The sequence below is a fragment of the Coccidioides immitis genome, assembly GCF_000149335.2.
Source record: "Coccidioides immitis RS genomic scaffold supercont3.2, whole genome shotgun sequence".
NCBI lineage: Eukaryota > Fungi > Ascomycota > Eurotiomycetes > Onygenales > Onygenaceae > Coccidioides > Coccidioides immitis.
In genome coordinates, this window is record NW_004504309.1 from 5,211,308 (window position 1) to 5,230,753 (window position 19,446).

Consider the following 19,446-nt stretch of genomic DNA (forward strand, 5'->3'; position numbering starts at 1 on the left):
AAAAGATCATATGGTCACTGAGTAATAGTATGAGAAGTGTTTCTGACAGGCATGAGGCTGGCACTATTTATTTCCACTTATATCTCAACAACTGGCAAGGCAATTTACATGAAAATTAGAGAGGTTGTTAGGTGGAGAAATAGCTTTTAACTGAATATGGTGTTGTCTATTTTGAACAAGAATTAACTGAGTTGTGAAAAGAGTGTGTGTGAGAATGTCAGAATGCCAAAATTGACCAACAGAATCTATAGATCAAATAGTGAGTAAAACATAAGATTCAAAAGTTGATATTTTTTAACAAAAATGGGCCCACTCTAACTAGCTCAGAGAGACAATTTGAACAGTGGTACTCTTATATCTGTATGATGGATGGTTGTGGAGTTATTGGCAAACATATAAAAGGTAACGGAAAAACAATCTATAGGCCAAATAGTGAGTAAAACATAAGATTCAAAAGTTGATATTTTTTAACAAAAATGGGCCCACTCTAACTAGCTCAGAGAGACAATTTGAACAGTGGTACTCTTATATCTGTATGATGGATGGTTGTGGAGTTATTGGCAAACATATAAAAGGTAACGGAAAAACAATCTATAGGCCAAATAGTGACTAAAACATAACATTCAAAAGTTTATATTTTTTAACAGAAATAGGCCCATTCTAACCAGCTTGCTGAGACAATTCAAATGGTGGTACTCTTATGTCTGTATGATAGATGGTTGTGAAGTTATTGGCAAAAATGTAGATATAATGGAAATTCAAATTGGGTTAGCATTCTTTTTCATGCTAACCCAATTTGTAATTTCTGTTCCATGGCCTTTTTCTCCACAACCAGTGGGTGGTTTCAATTAAAATTACCACCAAAAGAATCCTCTCCATGAGATCTTTTTGCTATTCAAAAATTGTGGTTTAATTTTGTCTATTGAGATTGCAGGAGGTGCATGATGTTGTTGTGAATTTAGTGATATTTCTGTTGCAGAATTTTGTTGGGTTGGAAAAATAATTATCCAACACCAACCTCAGACAAGAGTTAATTTTTGTTGCCAAGATTTCATACTCCAAACCAACTCATGCAAGAGATTTTTTGCTTAGTGGTAGTGATTTTTACCAACAGGCAAAACTGGTCAAAACTGATAGCAGTCCAAAGCTGATGATGGTCAGGACAGTCAAAACTGAATATGGCAGCAAAAATTGACAACACCAAAATTAACAGTCAAGATTAACAACACCAAAATTGACAACAGCCAAAATTGATAATGGTCAAAATTGATGGTCAAAATTAATAACACCAAAATTGATGGTCAAAATTGACAACACCAAAATTGATGATGGTCAAAATTAATGGTCAAAATTGACAATGCCAAAATTGACAGTCAAAATTGATGACACCAAAATTAACAGTAAAAATTGACAATGGTCAAAATTGACAGTCCAAATTGACAACACCAAAATTGACAATGGTCAAAATTGATGATGGTCAAAATTGACAACACCAAAATTGATGGTTAAAATTGATGACAGCCAAAATTGATGATGGTCAAAATTGACAACACCAAAATTGATGACACCAAAATTGATGATGGTCAAAATTAACAATGCCAAAATTGTCAGTCAAAATTGACAACACCAAAATTGACAGTAAAAATTGATGATGGTGAAAATCATCAGTCAAAATTGATGATGCCAAAATTGACAGTCAAAATTGACAACACCAAAATTGACAGTCAAAATTGACAACACCAAAATTGTCAGTTAAAATTGATGATGCCAAAATTGATGACAGCCAAAATTGATGATGGTCAAAATTGACAATACCAAAATTGATGACACCAAAATTGATGGTAAAAATTAATGATGGTCAAAATTGATGGTCAAAATTAATGACACCAAAATTGTTGGTTAAAATTGATGATGGTCAAAATTAATGACAGCCAAAATTGATGATGGTCAAAATTGACAATGCCAAAATTGATGACACCAAAATTGATGATGGTCAAAATTGATGATCAAAACTGATGGCAAACATTTGCAGTCACTTTCCCTGCTGCATCAAAAAAATTAAGAAAGATAAACAAGCACAAAATCTTGAAATTAGAATGAATTTTCATCTCTGTATTAGCTATTGGTTTTTGAATTTCACTGTTGGTGCTGCACTACCAGAATTAATATGGCTGAAGTAGCTGCCCTTCATGATTCTCTTGTGCCTGTCTCTTCTGTTCCAGCTGTACATGTTGATATATCTGTTCAAATTCTCTATCAATAACCCATGTAAGTAACTCAGCTCTTGAGAGAGTCTGTCTTATAATTATCAGCTCTTGATCTTCTTCTTCAGTCATGGGCATTCCATTCTCTGAGTTCTCATCAGAGTTAATGTTATAGATGTCTGAAATTAACTAGATACCAGCCATTTCTGAAGACACTTCTAGTGTCTTTTCTCTTCTCACCTTCTGCTGTTGGTCCATCATTGCCTGCACAAAAGATCATTTAAAGTGGAAGAGAGTGATTGAACCAGAAAGTTAGTGCTTGAAGTGGCATCTGTTCCTCTGGAGATAATAAAGATACTCTGTCTTATACTCATTCTGCCTTCATTTCCTGAAGCTGGCTTTAAAGAACTGGCATGATGTTTTCTTTTAATGTCTCAGATACTGCTTGATTGCAGCTGAGTGCTTGTCTTCAGTAAGTGGCCAGACTGAGGCCATCACAACAAAATAGATAGATAAATGATACAGTAGGCAACATTCTCTGTTTTTCAGTAGATTGTTGTCTGGTATCCAGAGCAATTCATTCTTGTTCTGTTCTTGAATGATTGTGATATACTCTGTAGGCCTCCATCAGCATCAGTATTACAACAAGCACATCACTAAACAGAGTCTCTTATCTGGATAAATGTAATAAATGCAGTTTGGTAGTACTGGAAAGATTGTGGGTATTGTTGTCTTTCTACAGACAGAACACTCATACATGTAGTCTAGCTCTGTACTCTAGTCAGCCATGATCAAGAAAATTGATGTAAAATAGAACTCTTGAGTCCATATCTTTACTATACTTATTCTGCAGAGCATATTTCTTTTCTGCTGGAACATGTTCAAATCAGTATTTTGTTTCTTGAATGCAGTTTCTCCTCAGCCAGAACTTGCAATAGGCTATCTTCTTTTTTTTAATTTTACTTGAGATGTCATCTCCAGATGCTTGTGTTGACAGGCTGTACTGGAACTTGCAGTAATCACTAAGCTGACATTTTTCATGAATCTAGTATCTGCAGCTCATGCTGCCCAGCTGTGCCACCTGGACAGACAGGCACTTAGTAAGACAATGAAAATGTAATAGAAGATGAATTGGCAGTGATTGGCAAGATATTATGGAGCAGGCCTTGGATGACTTTTTAATGTGTAGAATTAAGAACAGACTGAGAAGCAAAAATAATGATGAGTCATCAATTACAGCAAATGACATTCATAATAAGAGTCTAATATAATTAGAGAATCAGAGAAATTCTGTAATGTTTACATTTACTTCACATCAACACTTTGCTTCAGACTTTACTTCTCACTCACAACATTTCTGATTCTGACAATTTTCTCAACCACAATTGCATTGACTTTGAAATCTTTTGATTGTTCCTTCCAGTATTTAATAGCTGTATTGTAAGTTCAGCATCACTTACTTAAGCATTGTAAGACATCAAGATCAGAGCTGACTGAACATCTGAAGATGCTGAATCACTGTCAAGAACCATTATAAGAGATTGAGCAGCCATCCAGCATCAAGAATTACACATCATAAAGTCAAGATCCTGCTTCATTTTGGAAAGATAGTGAAATTCAAAAAGATTTGCTGTATCACTGCCTGATTTCTGCATGACATCAGATTAAGAAACACTGACATGATATTCCTTCCAGTACAACATGATAACAATGAATGAGACTCATGTTAAAGCCATGCTTGGCTTGACAGTGAAGAAGCTACTTGATCTGAAAAAGATCATGCAAGAGCTTTATAACAAGAAAATCCAGAGCCTTCTCCATCAAGTAATAGCTAAGAGAGTGCTGAAGAAGAGCTGGATTGCTGTAGTGGAGCATGTTATTTCTTAAGAGAGCTTTAGCAACAAGATTCTGCAGGCCTGAAAGAGTGAGTCTAACTGTAAGAATATCTGTGGAGTGCTTGTGTGGCTTATTGTGCAGGTCCAGTACCAGAAAACAAGACAACAGTAATATAATATTCAGCAAGATTCATTTCTCAAGTCTGTAAGTTTCTGAATTTTCTCATTAATATCTGTTCAGCAGCCATTATTAGCTACAGCTGCCTTCAGATCAACATCTTTTCTCTCTGCACTTGAATCTCTTGAGATCTGTCCCACTATATCAAGCACTCTGTGGTATGTGCCAGATTTGGCCAAGTCTCTGATGCTGGTGGTCAAAGAACTCTACTGAGCCATTATCTTTATCAGAAACATGATCTCTGGCTATATGTCAGTCTGCCAGATTAATGAATTGCCATCACATTGCATGTTAGACAGACAGAGAACACTCTCTGAGAAGAATTAAACAGAGTAGCAGAATATTCTGACTACTGACTGTAAATTTTATTGCAACTCTCAGATCATCAAGAGTCTGAATAAGCAGGTCACCATCATCAACAAGCAACTGTAGCAATTGATGTATATGATGCAGCTGGAGAAGATTCTGAGTAAAGAAACAGATAAATCTCTGATTCTCAACTTTATAATTACTGCCTGAGATGTGGAGCTCATCTATATCTGTAAAATTCAAAAAAGATAAATTGCATCAGTTACTGGCTCCAACAATGATGAAAACATATCTGAAGACTTAGAGACAGAGTTCTTAGATAATAATAAGCACCATAATATATCTGCAACCTGCTGATACTGAATTATCACATGCTTGTCATCTTTTGCATCTACACTGTCTTTCTCTTGTCCTCTCTCTTGACACAATCAAGACAGCCCCCAGGACAGCATGCATGTGAACATGACTGTTAATGAGCCACATTATGACTAGTAGAATAACTTCAATGGAATTGATAGCATAACTAGCCATTCAGACACTTTAATGAACTTGAATACTGTAATAGATTCACCAAACTCAGATGCTGTTCCCACTGTCTTCACTGAAGCTCAGAATTCTCAAGATAGTCTGATTCAGCCAGTTTCAAGAACAACATCAGCACCAATCAAGAACAGCAAAATTCAAAATGAATATTCACCAGCTTCACCCAGTAAAATTCAAAAAGAGGGCCCACCAACTCTACCCCATGAAATTCAACAAGAAATTAATAGCATAGCCAACTATTCAGACACTTCAATGGACTTGGACACTGTAATAGATTCATCAAATCCAGACACTATCCCCACTGCCTTTACTGAAGTTCAGAATCCTCAAGATAGTCTGATTTAGATCAGAGATAACTATAAATGTGACTTCACACCTGCACATATTATGATTGAGTGGCCAGTTTCAAGAACAACATCAGCATTAATCAAGAACAGTGAAATTTAAAATGAATATCTGCCAGCTTCATCCAGTGAAATTCAAAAAGAGAGCCCACTAACTCTACTCTGTAAAATTCAACAAGAGCACTGCTCTTCAGATGTTGAGATAATTAATGGTGATGACACTTTACTCTTGAACACAGATTATGAGTTTCTTGACAAGATGATACAACTGGAACCTGAGTCACAAATTAGTAATGAGAGTAATACTGAGCAAGTTAATCTGGTGGAACTCATCAAGTCTGGCAGATTTTGATGTGAGCAGATGAACAGCTAAACATGATGAGATTTCACCAGTTTCTTCATGCTTCTGCAGAATGAAAATGACAGCATAAATCTAATCAGAAAGATTCTTATCTGTAGCATGCTGTAAGACACTTTACTTCATCAGCTTTACTGCACATTCTGGATGCTTCTCAAGAATCAAGAGTTAGAGCAAGATGAATTCATTGCTAATGAGATGGAAATTGACAAAACTATAAAGATGATATTGTACTTTGTTTTGAGTATCTGAATCATCTACAACCATCTGCACATCAAATAGTACTGTAAGAATTCTGCAATGACCAACAAGCATCTTCCTGCAGTCATGAACACAGAAGAAGAACATGAGAGTTCAAAGCAGCATTATCTAAGATATCTCTCTCAGAATATATTCTCCATTCTGTGTGGCTGTATTCCAGATAGAGTGACTGCATGCTATCTGAGTTAACTACTGTAAGATGCAATGCTGGTGATAGTGTCCAAAGATCTTCTTCTTCTCTGAGCAAGAGAGTAAGTCAACTCTATTCTCTGTAATTCAGAGAACTGTCTGAAACTGAATCTCTTTATTGATCATGAAGACTTAACTCTTACAAAGATTAGCAACTTGGGCCATGTGTTCATACAGACCACACAGCATGCAACACTGAGACAACATGATCTGAATTTCCAGCAGAATTATCAGTACATGTTTCTGACTATACTGAGCTTGCTCTCCAGCTGTATGATGATACCTTTTCATGACATTCAGAAACAAGATATTCAGCAATTGCAATGACAAGCTGTAATCTGAGATGAATGCTACCAGAAGAAGAACTTTGACAGCAAGACCATTAGATAGTTTCAAGAGATCAATGTAGCTACAGAAAAGCAAGACTATGCTTCAGCCACCTGACTGCTCTCCAGGACACCATACAATAAAGAACCAACAAACATGCTCTTCTGGATGATGATACTGGCCTCTGATGAATGGAGTAATGACACCAGACTGCAATTTGCCAAATTCAATCAATAAAAGACTTTCTCAGCCATAGTACAGCTACTGATTAGCAAGAAGCAGCTGTTCAGAACAGAACAGATTGAGTTCTAGTCAGCAATACACCAGTTTGGTCAGATGCTCAAGTATCTGATGATCTGCTGCACTACTGAGACAAGTTGGTTCAACAAACTCATTATGAAGCTGCCCCACAACCACCATTATGATGTTCTCTGCAGCCTAGAGTTCAAGATCAGAGACAAGCTCCAGCAGCATGAGCAGCATGAAATTCAAAAACTAAAAGACAACTACATGAGAAGCCTGCAGGAATGAAAGAAGTATAGTCAAGAATCTAAATCTGAGCTTTCCAGCCAGATCTTTTTCAAGAAGTTACACATAAACCAGATTATTGTCATCTTTCCAGCCCTTCTGGATCTTATGAAGACTGAGCAACACAAGCTCAAGCTTACTGATAAGAAGATGATGGAGAACAGATGACATGCTGGTGAAGACAAGAAGATACCATACATTCATGCAATTGATACTCTGACCAATTCCAGCTTTAAGTATCATGTGATTCAACACATTCTGCAGGGCATGGGGAGAGACTATCATGAGTGCCCAGAGAAGATTGTTATTCTGACAGAATTCCCCCACATGATTCACATGCTTGAGATGGTAGATTACTATATCTTCTTTTCTTGTGTTTTCTTCCCCAGCTAACTTTCCACACAGTGGCTGCAGAAGCAAAACTACTGTGTTACAGCAGTCTATAGCAGTATAAGTGTTGAGAACTGAGACATGTGCATTAATATCTTCAATCAGAACCTGCCACTGCCTGAAGATAAGACTAATACCAGTTCAGGCATTCTGATCAGCACTCTGAAGATTTTAGACATAAACTACATCTGTATTTGTGTCTTCTGACTTATTCTGCTGAGCCTGAGCTGGTTGGAGAGAGATGAGATCCAGGGCAAGATACACATCCACCACTATAGACAGATGAACAAGGTCACATATATCTACTGCCTGGTGTGCAGAGATATCCAGATCAAAAGCAACATTCTTGACTGGCAGGCAATACAGAAGAGTTTCAATGAACTAGTGATGTTGCTGCAGAGAGAGGCTGGCATAGTTCAAGATATATTTAATCTGAATACAGTATGAGACCTGGCATGGCTGTATGGCTGTAAAATTTAAAAAGAAACACCCAAGAACCATGCAGCACTTCTGTCAAGATGTCTGAATATTATTAGAAATATATGGAACAATCATGACTGTTTATTCTAGATGATTTGTTCTGCAGAATTGAATAGATCAGTAGTTAGGTCCAATTAAAGCAATTTCAGCTGAAAGCCATCTATCATATCTCCCATTATAGTTATGTTGATGCTGAATACTTGATAGTTGGATGTGCCAATGAGCCTTCAGTCTGGTAATGGTGTGACTGGCTAATATTAGCACCCTATCAAATTTGTGCCAGCATATTCTCTGATACCATCAACTGTTGGTATGGCACCTGTGGCCTTTCATTCAAGAAGAAGAATCCTCTTGTCCAGAGATGTGTATAATGTGTCATGACATGCTGATGCTGAGTCTCTTTTTCCAGTCTAGAGCTTGAGACACTGCTGAAGCTCTACAGTCCTTAAGCATGATGCAGCAGAATATCTGAACATGTTTGATTTGAGTTACTTATAGTGATACTGGCTCTCTCTGATCAATTCTAACCACTAATGTTGGCCATCAATAACAGCTAACACTAATATCAACTGGAACACAGTTTCTTCAAAGAATGAGGCTGCAGACTATTGGCTGTAAGTGTTGAGCACCAATTTCTATCATTAATTTTCATTATTATCAATTTTGACTGCTGGTTTTCAATGAGCTGAACCTGTTGCAGATGCACAAGATGTGTTTTAACTATTGAGTTTAGCCATCAAGTTTCACTGTTGTCAGTCATGGCTGCTGATTTTGACTGTCATCAATTGTGGCTGCTGTTAATTTTGACTGTCAATTTTTACTGTTGTCAATTTTGACTGTCAATTTTTACTGTTGTCAATTTTTACTGTCAATTTTTACTGTTGTCAATTTTTACTGTCAATTTTTACTGTTGTCAATTTTGACTGTCAATTTTTACTGTCAATTTTGGCGTCATCAATTTTGACTGCCGTGACCAATTTTGGCTGGCGTCAATTTTGGTGTTGTCAATTTTTACTGTCAATTTTTACTGTTGTCAATTTTGACTGTGTCAATTTTTACTATCAATTTTGGCATCATCAATTTTAGCTGTTGTCCATTTTTACTGTCAATTTTAACCATCAATTCTGGCTGTCAATTTTGACTATTGTCAATTTCAACTGCTGGTTTTCATCTGCAAACATTAACTGCAAGATGGATTCTCTGAATTGAGTGACAGAAGTCTGGATTTTATCATTTGCATGTCTTCTCTTCTATAAATCTGTTCTCTTCAGCTTTTCTTGTATTATCTTGAATCTGCTACAGTGTCTTTTTTTACTCTTATTCTGATGTTTTCAGCATGATATTTCCTGCTACTGTGATTTGCTAATGGATGCATATAATTCAAGCCAGAATTGCCAAATTTTATGCAGCATGTTCAGCAGTGGCTTCACAAGCAAAGTATCTAATCAGCTTGAAACAACTATTTCTCTAAGTCAGCTTAATAGGCTGCTTTCCTTCTGCTGTACTGTATATGAAACCTTTCCCCAACTATCTCATTGGGTTCATAATACTTGTCCAACCATGCTAGAGTGCCTGGAAGCTATTCTCATTCTTGTTATCTTAGCTGCCCTCATGCAATTGATTTCAGGTGCCAGTTATCTAGATGAATCTGACAGTAGTCATCCAGTACTGGATTGCCTCTTCTGTAATCAAATGTTAGTTTACAAGACCAGACTGCCCCATACAGAAGGCCACTGCATATCTTATAAGATCAATCTTCACATTTTGCATCTGATTCTTAAGATCCACCTGTATACAGTTCCACAGCCTGGGCTCAGGCATATTCTTGTCCAGCTCTTTAATTAAAGCTCAGTTGTTACTGTATCTCTTCTACAGCTGCACCAGTCTTGTGGTCTCTTTAACAGATTATCTTGTTTGAATGCATGATTATCTGTAATGTCTGCTTCTGCAATTTGCTCTTCTTTCTACCATCTTCTTCATATATCTGATCTCTCTCTGCTGTCTATAAAGCAAGTGTTCTCTTGAACCCCTTTATACTGAGTTATTAATGTGATCCCATCCATTCAGATTCACATCCAGGTCTGAAGTTAATATCAAGTATGCTGCTAATGAACCAATTATGCTTGCTTGTTGATGATGGTTTCCAGAATAGCTGGTGTCAGTATCAGAAGAGTTGTCAGTCAAGCAGAAGAACTGTTCTCATGTCTTTTACTCTCTCTCTGATATTTGAATTGGTGTTGACACTTGAGAGCTGCTGAGCAAGAGTCTTGATTATTTCTGAAAGCAGCTGTTCTTCAAGACTGGACTCCAGCTTAATCTAGATGCTTTTTCTTTTCTATTCTCTGGACAGATCATCTCTGAGTGCCTGTTGCTTGCCTGATATGAAATGGAATTCTTAGAAGTTAAAATCTCTTCTGGTGTTACTGATTGAGAGCTAGATAGCCATTAGTTCTGGCTTTTCAGATTGGGCTTGCCATTGTATGATGTACATGCAGGAACACCCATGGAACTTAGAAATGGCATACTCTCATTGGAAGAAGTGGTTTGGGCAAGACCTTTATCCAGAACCACCTGTTAATGGATGGTATATACAGGACCATAATGTTGCTTGACAGAAAACTGTTCAACAGTGGGTGTTGACTGCTTCCTGCTATCACTAATGGCAGAGACTGGAGCTGATTTGATGTTCTTCTTGCTTTTCTTCTTTAAAGTACAGTGAAAGCACTGAGAAGGCATGGCTCTGTCTCTGTACTGAGAGATTGTGACTGGGTGCTGGAATGTCTCTGAGCTATTATGGTTGATGATAATCTGTTCAACAACTGGAAGAACAGGAAAGAGAAGAGAAGGGACCTGAATGAAGTCTCAGACTATCAAAGAGATGATCTAAGATGATTGTGATAAAGTAATGAAGAAAACAGAGCTTTATTTTGTAGGCTCAAAGTTAGCAGAAGAAAGAGACTGACATTTTTAATAAATTTATAGGCTTGAGATAATCAGAAGAGTGGCATTTCTGATCTATTATAAATATTCATTTCATTCAGTAAGCCAAGCCAAAATCTCATCATCTCAAGACTCTGGCTCAGACACTTCAGATTCAATATTATTCCAGTGCATTCTCTGTAATTTCTTTATACAGCAAGCATATTAGTCAAAACCACTCCAGTTAGCATGGGCTGTAGATAGCTATGCAAGTATGCAACTGAGAGAGATGCAGTTCAGACACAAGTGCAAGCATATTAAAGATGACAACAGCAGCAGCAAGCAGTTACATCAGCAAGCACATTAATATTATTTCAGAATATCTTCTTGATCTGCAATCCCCAAAGCAGAGTTAATCTTTTTCAGCCTGTTGAGAATTTGTTCTATATGTTTGTGAATCTACAGAAAGCTCTTGATGCAGTATCTGTTGAGTGTAAAAGCTCTGAGCCACCAGACATAATTGAAGAAGAATTACTTGAGTCTGAGTCTGACAAAATAGAGTACAAGAGCCCTCCATTACTAGCAGAATCCAGCAGCAGTAAGAATAATCAGTTATCTGCAACAGAATAAGATAATCAAGCATTTTAAATCTCTAACTACATTCTAGATCCAGCACCACTACTAATGTCTTCAGGCCTGTCCAGCTCCAGTATATTAGAATCAAGATTGGATCATGAATTCTTTCTGCCTACAAATATAGTAAAATTAACAGAAGAAGACAACACACTTGTACAGAAGCTGGTGATACAGCTGCAGACCCATCATGGGTGCTCTACTGAGGCTCATGCTGCATTGAAGCTGCTCTCCATGCCAACAGTATCTCTCTTACAGATGGCAAGCTGGAAATGTTCAGATATCTTAGAGCATGCCAGCATGTCTTTCTATTCTATACAGTAGGACACCATCCTGCCAGTTCATCAGTGCCAAAGACTATACAGTGGAATGTGCACATCAGTAGAGTCTTTAGCTCATGAGAAAGTATCTTCATGCCCTGCAATTATTGATCTGGAAGATGATACCATCCTGATGCCAGCATTTCTGCATGTCATGATTGACATTGATAGTGCTGGTGGTCTGGCCTCAAGTCTTGCAGTGACTCATAAGAGATTTCAATGAAAAGCTAACTAGTTCCTGACAAGCAATCTGAAGAGTTCTCTTCATCTGAATCTCATTTCAGTCTAGTGAAGAGATGAGCAGACTGAAAGAGTCTGTCAGTTCCAGAGACCAGTTTATCAGATCTCTTATCTTCTGTTTGAATAACTGGTTGAATTCTCTGAGATTGAGATCTACATTCTCTTCCTCCAGCTTTTCAGCTTCCAGTGCCAGCATTACATCATTACAGAGCAGAAGTATACTCTCTGAACAGACAAGATTTTTCTTCTGGCTCTCCACCATATTTATTCTGTATTCATACTTCTTCATCTGTCATTCAGTACTGTATATATCTAGCTCAGTTCTACTGCAGCTTGAGCAGAAGACTGCAATCAGACTTTCTATAAGTAGTTACAGATGCAGAAGTTTCACTTTTCACTACAGCTAGCAGAACTTCACTATCTCTGGAAGCATGTGCAGATAATCATTCAAGATTCAGAGCTTCAGTACTTTCAGGAACTCATGCTTCTTCTGACTGCTAAGAATCTGAAGCTCTTAATCCAGCATATTATCTGGTCTGGCATGCATGATGCCTTCTTTTGCATGTGGAATCAGACTGTAGATGAGTGCTATCTGATTACCAGCTTTTATAATATTGACAAGAAGATGGTCTCATCCTGAAGCTTTCTGTTACACCAGAAGCTAACACATATATCCTGCACATTTATTTAATAATATTGCTGTCTGAATTATTTCTGTGAATGACTAAGAGATTTGCTAGCTGCACAAAGAATCTCTTCTCCCACTTTATCTGAGTCTAATAGCTCACCAGACAATTTAATAGAGATGCAAATCAACAATAACTATCCAGCAGCAGCTGTCCAGCTTCAACAGTTCTGCTGACTTTGCAGCCATATTCAGTAAAGAGTGATATCTGAGGTCTCAGACTCCAGCCACATCTAACACCAGTCAGTGAAGCTGGCATGCAGGAGTGAGAATGAAGATGTATACCAGCCAGAGCTCAGTAAGAACAGTAAAGATAAAGATGAAAAGAGTACCAGCAATCTGAATGAACATTCAGCAGATGATACACTGGTTACTGATACTCAGACTTCTAATTCAGAACATGAATGTCTACAGAAAGAGTTCTGATGCAAGCAGTTCTATCTGCTGTCATTTCTGCATGATCTGGAGTTTATGATACTAGAGCTGCACTGGTGCTCCCCACTTCACCATCAGAGTCTGCTCTACTGTCAGTTCTACAACATCATCAAGAAGATCTTTACAGCCAGCCAGCATTTCCTGTTTGCAAATAAGAATCTGGACATATTGACTCTGGATACTGAACTGGTATGGATCTGGCAGCATATTAGAAAGATCATCAGCTATTTCTCTCTGGCCTTGCTGCATGTGTACATCCACACCAAGTGATGATGCCATGTCATCATTTCTGACTGCTGCCAGTAATTCTATGGAACTTGAGAGAAGTACTAGATCACTGCTGCTGTTCTGCAGGTCATGAACTGAATTCTCTGGAAAAGTAATCTAGCTAATCATCTTACAGTTGTGCCCTAATACTCAGTACTCTTCCTCAACTATTGCACTGACCAGCTTCTGGAGTAGCTATAGTGAAATATCAACAAGCTGTGTACTGAGTTTAAGATGATCTACAGCCTGCAGCTACATACTGTAATACACTGGAAATACACTCAGATAATAATAATGTTTCTTCAATATCTTCTGTACATGTATAGAGACCAGAGCAACCACCTCTGCTGTAGCAATAATCTGTAGCTTGATTGCTGGATACAATTACCCCCAGAGAATTCTGATATGAAGCAGATTCAGAAGAGTCTTGAGATGGCATCCACACTGAAGCTGTATGACTATGCCTGGTTTCTTGACAAGCTTGACTAGATGGTCATGACATTCAAGCCATCACATTGAGTACACATGATCTTCAACACCCCAACTCTACAGATAGTCTACCACCAGCAGTACCAGTAACTGATCAAGTCCAAGTCTGACTTTATGCTCTTTCATGATGTATTCAGCTGCATATTGAATGTTTATCTAGATTCTGCCTGCTCTGTACTGCTGCTGCAGCTGCTGGTGACTCTCTGTCTGAGAGCCTTCCAGAAGAATATCTTCAGAAGTCTGACTGACTGTATCATTTAACAGCTACTCTATTTCACTAGACTTGAGAATGCATATAATGATGAAATTCCACTCACCTGTGCTGGTATCTCACAAATCTTTCAAAATTCCTACTTTTGGGAAGATATTCAGTTCATTACAGACTCCAGAATGAAAGTCAGGAACATTAAGATGCTCTTTACATAACTCTGGAACTGGAATAATGATGGGAATGGCAACTGGCTACATAAATACTGGGAGTCAAAGCAGTACCAGATTCTCTTTCACCAGTTTTTTGATATCATTGTCAGTGTGTATGGAACTCAGCAGGCCTGTGAGTGACAGACAATTGTGAAGCAGATCTTCATCTGCAGCCACTGGATCTTGCTCTATTCAAGCACAGTGGTCTTCTGGACATGTGGAAAGAAAGAAAAACTGTGAAGCTGGGCTAGCACCCATCCAGAACTGGTCAACTACCTTCAGCAGTACTGGCCAGAACTCACCATTATTAAGCTGGACATGATTAATGAGCTGTCTCTGGCAGGTTGGAAGGCTGATAGTCAATCTTTATCTCTGGATGTGGCTCTTTCCTCAGTCTCCAGTAATCTTGATGTCTGGCTTGCCATTGAACAGAGTCAATATTTTGTTTCTGCAGCAATATCTCTCAATCCAGAAGTCTTTTTGCTAGCTGCTGGTGTATGTTTCAGTGAGCTGAGCTGCTATCTTCAGACTACTGTAGCTAAACATCATGTTCTATACTTATTCATACAAAAAGAGAGCAAATCTGCAAGCCAGCTGCATATTAACTGCAAGTGGCTTACATTCCAGCTTGTGTTGCACATTCAGGCTCTTGTTGAGACAGAGAGACAGCAGGTCCAGAGCATGAATCTTTCAAGAGTAACTTGATTTTGGCAGTCTTGCTCTCAGCTCCAGCCCAACAGCAATCTGATACTGCTTGGGCTCAGAGTGACCAGAATGAATCTTGAGGAGAATTCTGACCCAGAAAGTCTGATGAGAAAGCAGGAAAAACATGCATGGTGTTAGAGATATATGCAGCAGTGGTTGAAAGTTGCACAGATAGAGGCCTTTTATTATAATTAGTACAGAACTGCCATAAAGACATATCAGTATAAAGCTGCAGGAAGAGACCAAACAGTATAAGTGCTCAATCAGTCTGACTTTGAGAAAGCATGGGTACCAAGTCAAAAGACTATTGAGTGTTTAGCTCAAATGTCTCAGCAGGTCACTCATTATGGAAAAGAAAAAGTATAGTTGTGACAGCACTGGCTTCTTAAGTCAGTTTTGACTGTCAATTTTAGTGACAATTTTCCCTGTCAATTTTCACCATCAATTTTAGTTGTTAATTTTTGACTGTCAAATTTTACTGTTATCAATTTTAACTGTCAATTTTTACCATTGTCAATTTTTACTGTTAATTTTTACTGTCAATTTTGGTGTCATCAATTTTGACTGTCAATTTTAGCCGTCAATTTTGACTGTCAATCTTTACTGTCAATTTTGGTGTCATCAATTTTGACTGTCAATTTTGGCCATCAATTTTGGCGGCGTCAATTTTTACTGTCAATTTTGACCATCAATTTTGACTGTTAATTTTAGCTGTCAATTTTGGCGTTGTCAATTTTGACTGTTGTCAATTTTGGCATTGTCAATTTTGACTGTCAATTTTGGCTGTCAAGTTTGACTATCAATTTTGACTGTCAATCTTTACTGTCAATTTTGGTGTCATCAATTTTGACTGTCAATTTTGGCCATCAATTTTGGCGGCGTCAATTTTTACTGTCAATTTTGACTGTCAATTTTTACTGTCAATTTTGGTGTCATCAATTTTGACTGTCAATTTTTACTGTCAATTTTGGCAGTGTCAATTTTGACTGTGAATTTTGGTGTCATTAATTTTGACTGTTAATTTTGGCTCTCAATTTTGGCATTGTCAACTTTGACCATTGTCAATCTTTACTGTTAATTTTGACTGTCAATTTTGGCTGTCAATTTTGGCTGTCAATTTTGGCATCATCAATTTTGACTGTCATCAATTTTGGTGTTGTCAATTTTGACTGTCAATTTTGGCTGTCAATTTTGGCTGTCAATTTTGGCATCATTAATTTTGACTGTCATCAATTTTGGTGTTGTCAATTTTGACTGTTGTCAATTTTTACTGTTAATTTTGGCTGTCAATTTTGGTGTTGTCAATTTTGACTGTTGTCAATTTTAGTGTTATCAATTTTGACTGTCAATTTTGGCCATCAATTTTGACTGTCAATTTTTACTGTCAATTTTGGTGTCATTAATTTTGACTGTTAATTTTGGCTGTCAATTTTAGCATTGTCAACTTTGACCATTGTCAATTTTTACTGTTAATTTTGACTGTCAATTTTGGCTGTCAATTTTGGCTGTCAATTTTGGCATCATCAATTTTGACTGTCATCAATTTTGGTGTTGTCAATTTTGACTGTTGTCAATTTTTACTGTTAATTTTGACTGTCAATTTTGGTGTTGTCAATTTTGACTGTTGTCAATTTTAGTGTTGTCAATTTTGACTGTCAATTTTGGTGTCATCAATTTTGACTGTCAATTTTGGCCATCAATTTTGGCAGTATTAATTTTTACTGTCAATTTTGACTGTCAATTTTGACTGTCAATTTTGACTGTCAATTTTGGTGTCATCAATTTTGACTGTCAATTTTGGCTGTCAATTTTGGCAGCATCAATTTTTACTGTCAATTTTGACTGTCAATTTTTACTGTCAATTTTTACTGTCAATTTTGGTGTCATCAATTTTGACTGTCAATTTTGGCCATCAATTTTGACTGTCAATTTTGGCATTGTCAACTTTGACTATTGTCAATCTTTACTGTCAATTTTGACTGTCAATTTTGGCTGTCAATTTTGGCTGTCAATTTTGGCATCATTAATTTTGACTGTCATCAATTTTGGTGTTGTCAATTTTGACTGTCAATTTTAGCATTGTTAATTTTGACTGTCAATTTTTACTGTCAATTTTAGTGTCATTAATTTTGACTGTTAATTTTGGCTGTCAATTTTGGCATTGTCAACTTTGACTATTTTCAATCTTTACTGTCAATTTTGACTGTCATCAATTTTGGTGTTGTCAATTTTGACTGTCAATTTTAGCATTGTTAATTTTGACTGTCAATTTTTACTGTCAATTTTAGTGTCATTAATTTTGACTGTTAATTTTGGCTGTCAATTTTGGCATTGTCAACTTTGACTATTTTCAATCTTTACTGTCAATTTTGACTGTCAATTTTGGCATTGTCAACTTTGACTATTGTCAATCTTTACTGTCAATTTTGACTGTCAATTTTGGCTGTCAATTTTGGCTGTCAATTTTGGCATCATTAATTTTGACTGTCATCAATTTTGGTGTCATCAATTTTAACTGTTGTCAATTTTGGCATCATCAAATTTTACTGTCAATTTTGACTGTCAATTTTGGCTGTCAAGTTTGACTGTCAATTTTTACTGTCAATTTTAGTGTCATCAATTTTGGCATTGTCAATTTTGACCATCAATTTTGACTGTCAATTTTGGCTGTTAATTTTGGTGTTGTCAATTTTGACTGTTGTCAATTTTTACTGTTAATTTTGGCTGTCAATTTTGGTGTTGTCAATTTTGACTGTTGTCAATTTTAGTGTTGTCAATTTTGACTGTCAATTTTGGCCATCAATTTTGACTGTCAATTTTTACTGTCAATTTTGGTGTCATCAATTTTGACTGTGAATTTTGGCCATCAATTTTGGCAGTGTCAATTTTTACTGTCAATTTTAACTGTCAATTTTTACTGTCAATTTTGGTGTCATCAATTTTGACTGTCAATTTTGGCTGTCAATTTTGGCAGCATCAATTTTTACTGTCAATTTTGACTGTCAATTTTTACTGTCAATTTTTACTGTCAATTTTGGTGTCATCAATTTTGACTGTCAATTTTGGCCATCAATTTTGACTGTCAATTTTGGCATTGTCAATTTTGACTGTCAATATTTACTGTCAATTTTGGTGTCATTAATTTTGACTGTTAATTTTGGCTGTCAATTTTGGCATTGTCAACTTTGACTATTGTCAATCTTTACTGTCAATTTTGACTGTCAATTTTGGCTGTCAATTTTGGCTGTCAATTTTGGCATCATTAATTTTGACTGTCATCAATTTTGGTGTTGTCAATTTTGACTGTTGTCAATTTTTACTGTTAATTTTGGCTGTCAATTTTGGTGTTGTCAATTTTGACTGTTGTCAATTTTAGTGTTGTCAATTTTGACTGTTAATTTTGGTGTTGTTAATTTTGACTGTTAATTTTTACTGTCAATTTTGGCTGTTAATTTTTACTGTCAATTTTGGTGTCATCAATTTTAACTGTTGTCAATTTTGGCATTGTCAATTTTGGCATCATCAAATTTTACTGTCAATTTTGACTGTCAATTTTGGCTGTCAAGTTTGACTGTCAATTTTTACTGTCAATTTTAGTGTCATCAATTTTGGCATTGTCAATTTTGACCATCAATTTTGACTGTCAATTTTGGCTGTTAATTTTGGTGTCATCAATTTTGACTGTCAATTTTGGCTGTCAATTTTGGCAGTATCAATTTTTACTGTCAATTTTGACTGTCAATTTTTACTGTCAATTTTGGTGTCATCAATTTTGACTGTCAATTTTTACTGTTAATTTTAGTGTCATCAATTTTGACTGTGAATTTTGACCATTAATTTTGGCATTGTCAATTTTGACTGTCAATTTTTACTGTCAATTTTAGTGTCATCAATTTTGACTGTGAATTTTTACTGTTAATTTTAGTGTCATCAATTTTGACTGTCAATTTTTACTGTTAATTTTAGTGTCATCAATTTTGACTGTGAATTTTGACCATTAATTTTGGCATTGTCAATTTTGACTGTCAATTTTTACTGTTAATTTTAGTGTCATCAATTTTGACTGTGAATTTTGACCATCAATTTTGGCATTGTCAATTTTGACTGTTGTCAATTTTTACTGTCAATTTTAACTGTCAATTTTGACTGTCAATTTTGACTGTCAATTTTGGTGCTGTCAATTTTGACTGTTGTCAATTTTGACATTGTCAATTTTGGCATCATCAATTTTAGTGTTGTCAATTTTGACTGTTGTCAATTTTTACTGTCAATTTTTACTGTCAATTTTGGCTGTCAATTTTGGTGTCATCAATTTTGGCATTGTCAATTTTGACCATCAATTTTGACTGTCAATTTTGGCTGTCAATTTTGGCGTTGTCAATTTTGA

At 36.4% G+C, this 19,446-nt stretch overlaps 4 protein-coding genes across 4 annotated transcripts; 3 read left to right on the forward strand and 1 right to left on the reverse strand.

Annotated features, from left to right (window-relative positions):
• Window positions 1–2,162: 2,162 nt before the first annotated feature.
• CIMG_13146 (uncharacterized protein) lies at window positions 2,163–2,484 on the reverse strand (the record flags this gene model as incomplete). Its single annotated transcript, XM_004445439.1, has 2 exons — window positions 2,163–2,383; window positions 2,445–2,484. 2 exons carry the CDS (start codon window positions 2,482–2,484, stop codon window positions 2,163–2,165), a joined length of 261 nt encoding a protein of 86 aa, XP_004445496.1.
• Window positions 2,485–3,914: 1,430 nt separating this feature from the next.
• CIMG_13147 (transcription termination factor 2) lies at window positions 3,915–4,649 on the forward strand (the record flags this gene model as incomplete). Its single annotated transcript, XM_004445440.1, has 5 exons — window positions 3,915–4,028; window positions 4,103–4,128; window positions 4,182–4,244; window positions 4,387–4,468; window positions 4,599–4,649. 5 exons carry the CDS (start codon window positions 3,915–3,917, stop codon window positions 4,647–4,649), a joined length of 336 nt encoding a protein of 111 aa, XP_004445497.1.
• Window positions 4,650–5,069: 420 nt separating this feature from the next.
• CIMG_13148 (uncharacterized protein) lies at window positions 5,070–5,414 on the forward strand (the record flags this gene model as incomplete). Its single annotated transcript, XM_001243496.2, has 1 exon — window positions 5,070–5,414. The coding sequence occupies one exon, from the start codon at window positions 5,070–5,072 to the stop codon at window positions 5,412–5,414; it is 345 nt and encodes a 114-aa protein (XP_001243497.2).
• A 5,898-nt stretch (window positions 5,415–11,312) lies between these two features.
• Window positions 11,313–12,118, forward strand: CIMG_13149 (uncharacterized protein; the record flags this gene model as incomplete). The annotated part of the gene is made up of 4 exons (XM_001243497.2): window positions 11,313–11,463; window positions 11,533–11,818; window positions 11,864–11,997; window positions 12,054–12,118. 4 exons carry the CDS (start codon window positions 11,313–11,315, stop codon window positions 12,116–12,118), a joined length of 636 nt encoding a protein of 211 aa, XP_001243498.2.
• Between the last annotated feature and the right edge of the window lie 7,328 nt (window positions 12,119–19,446).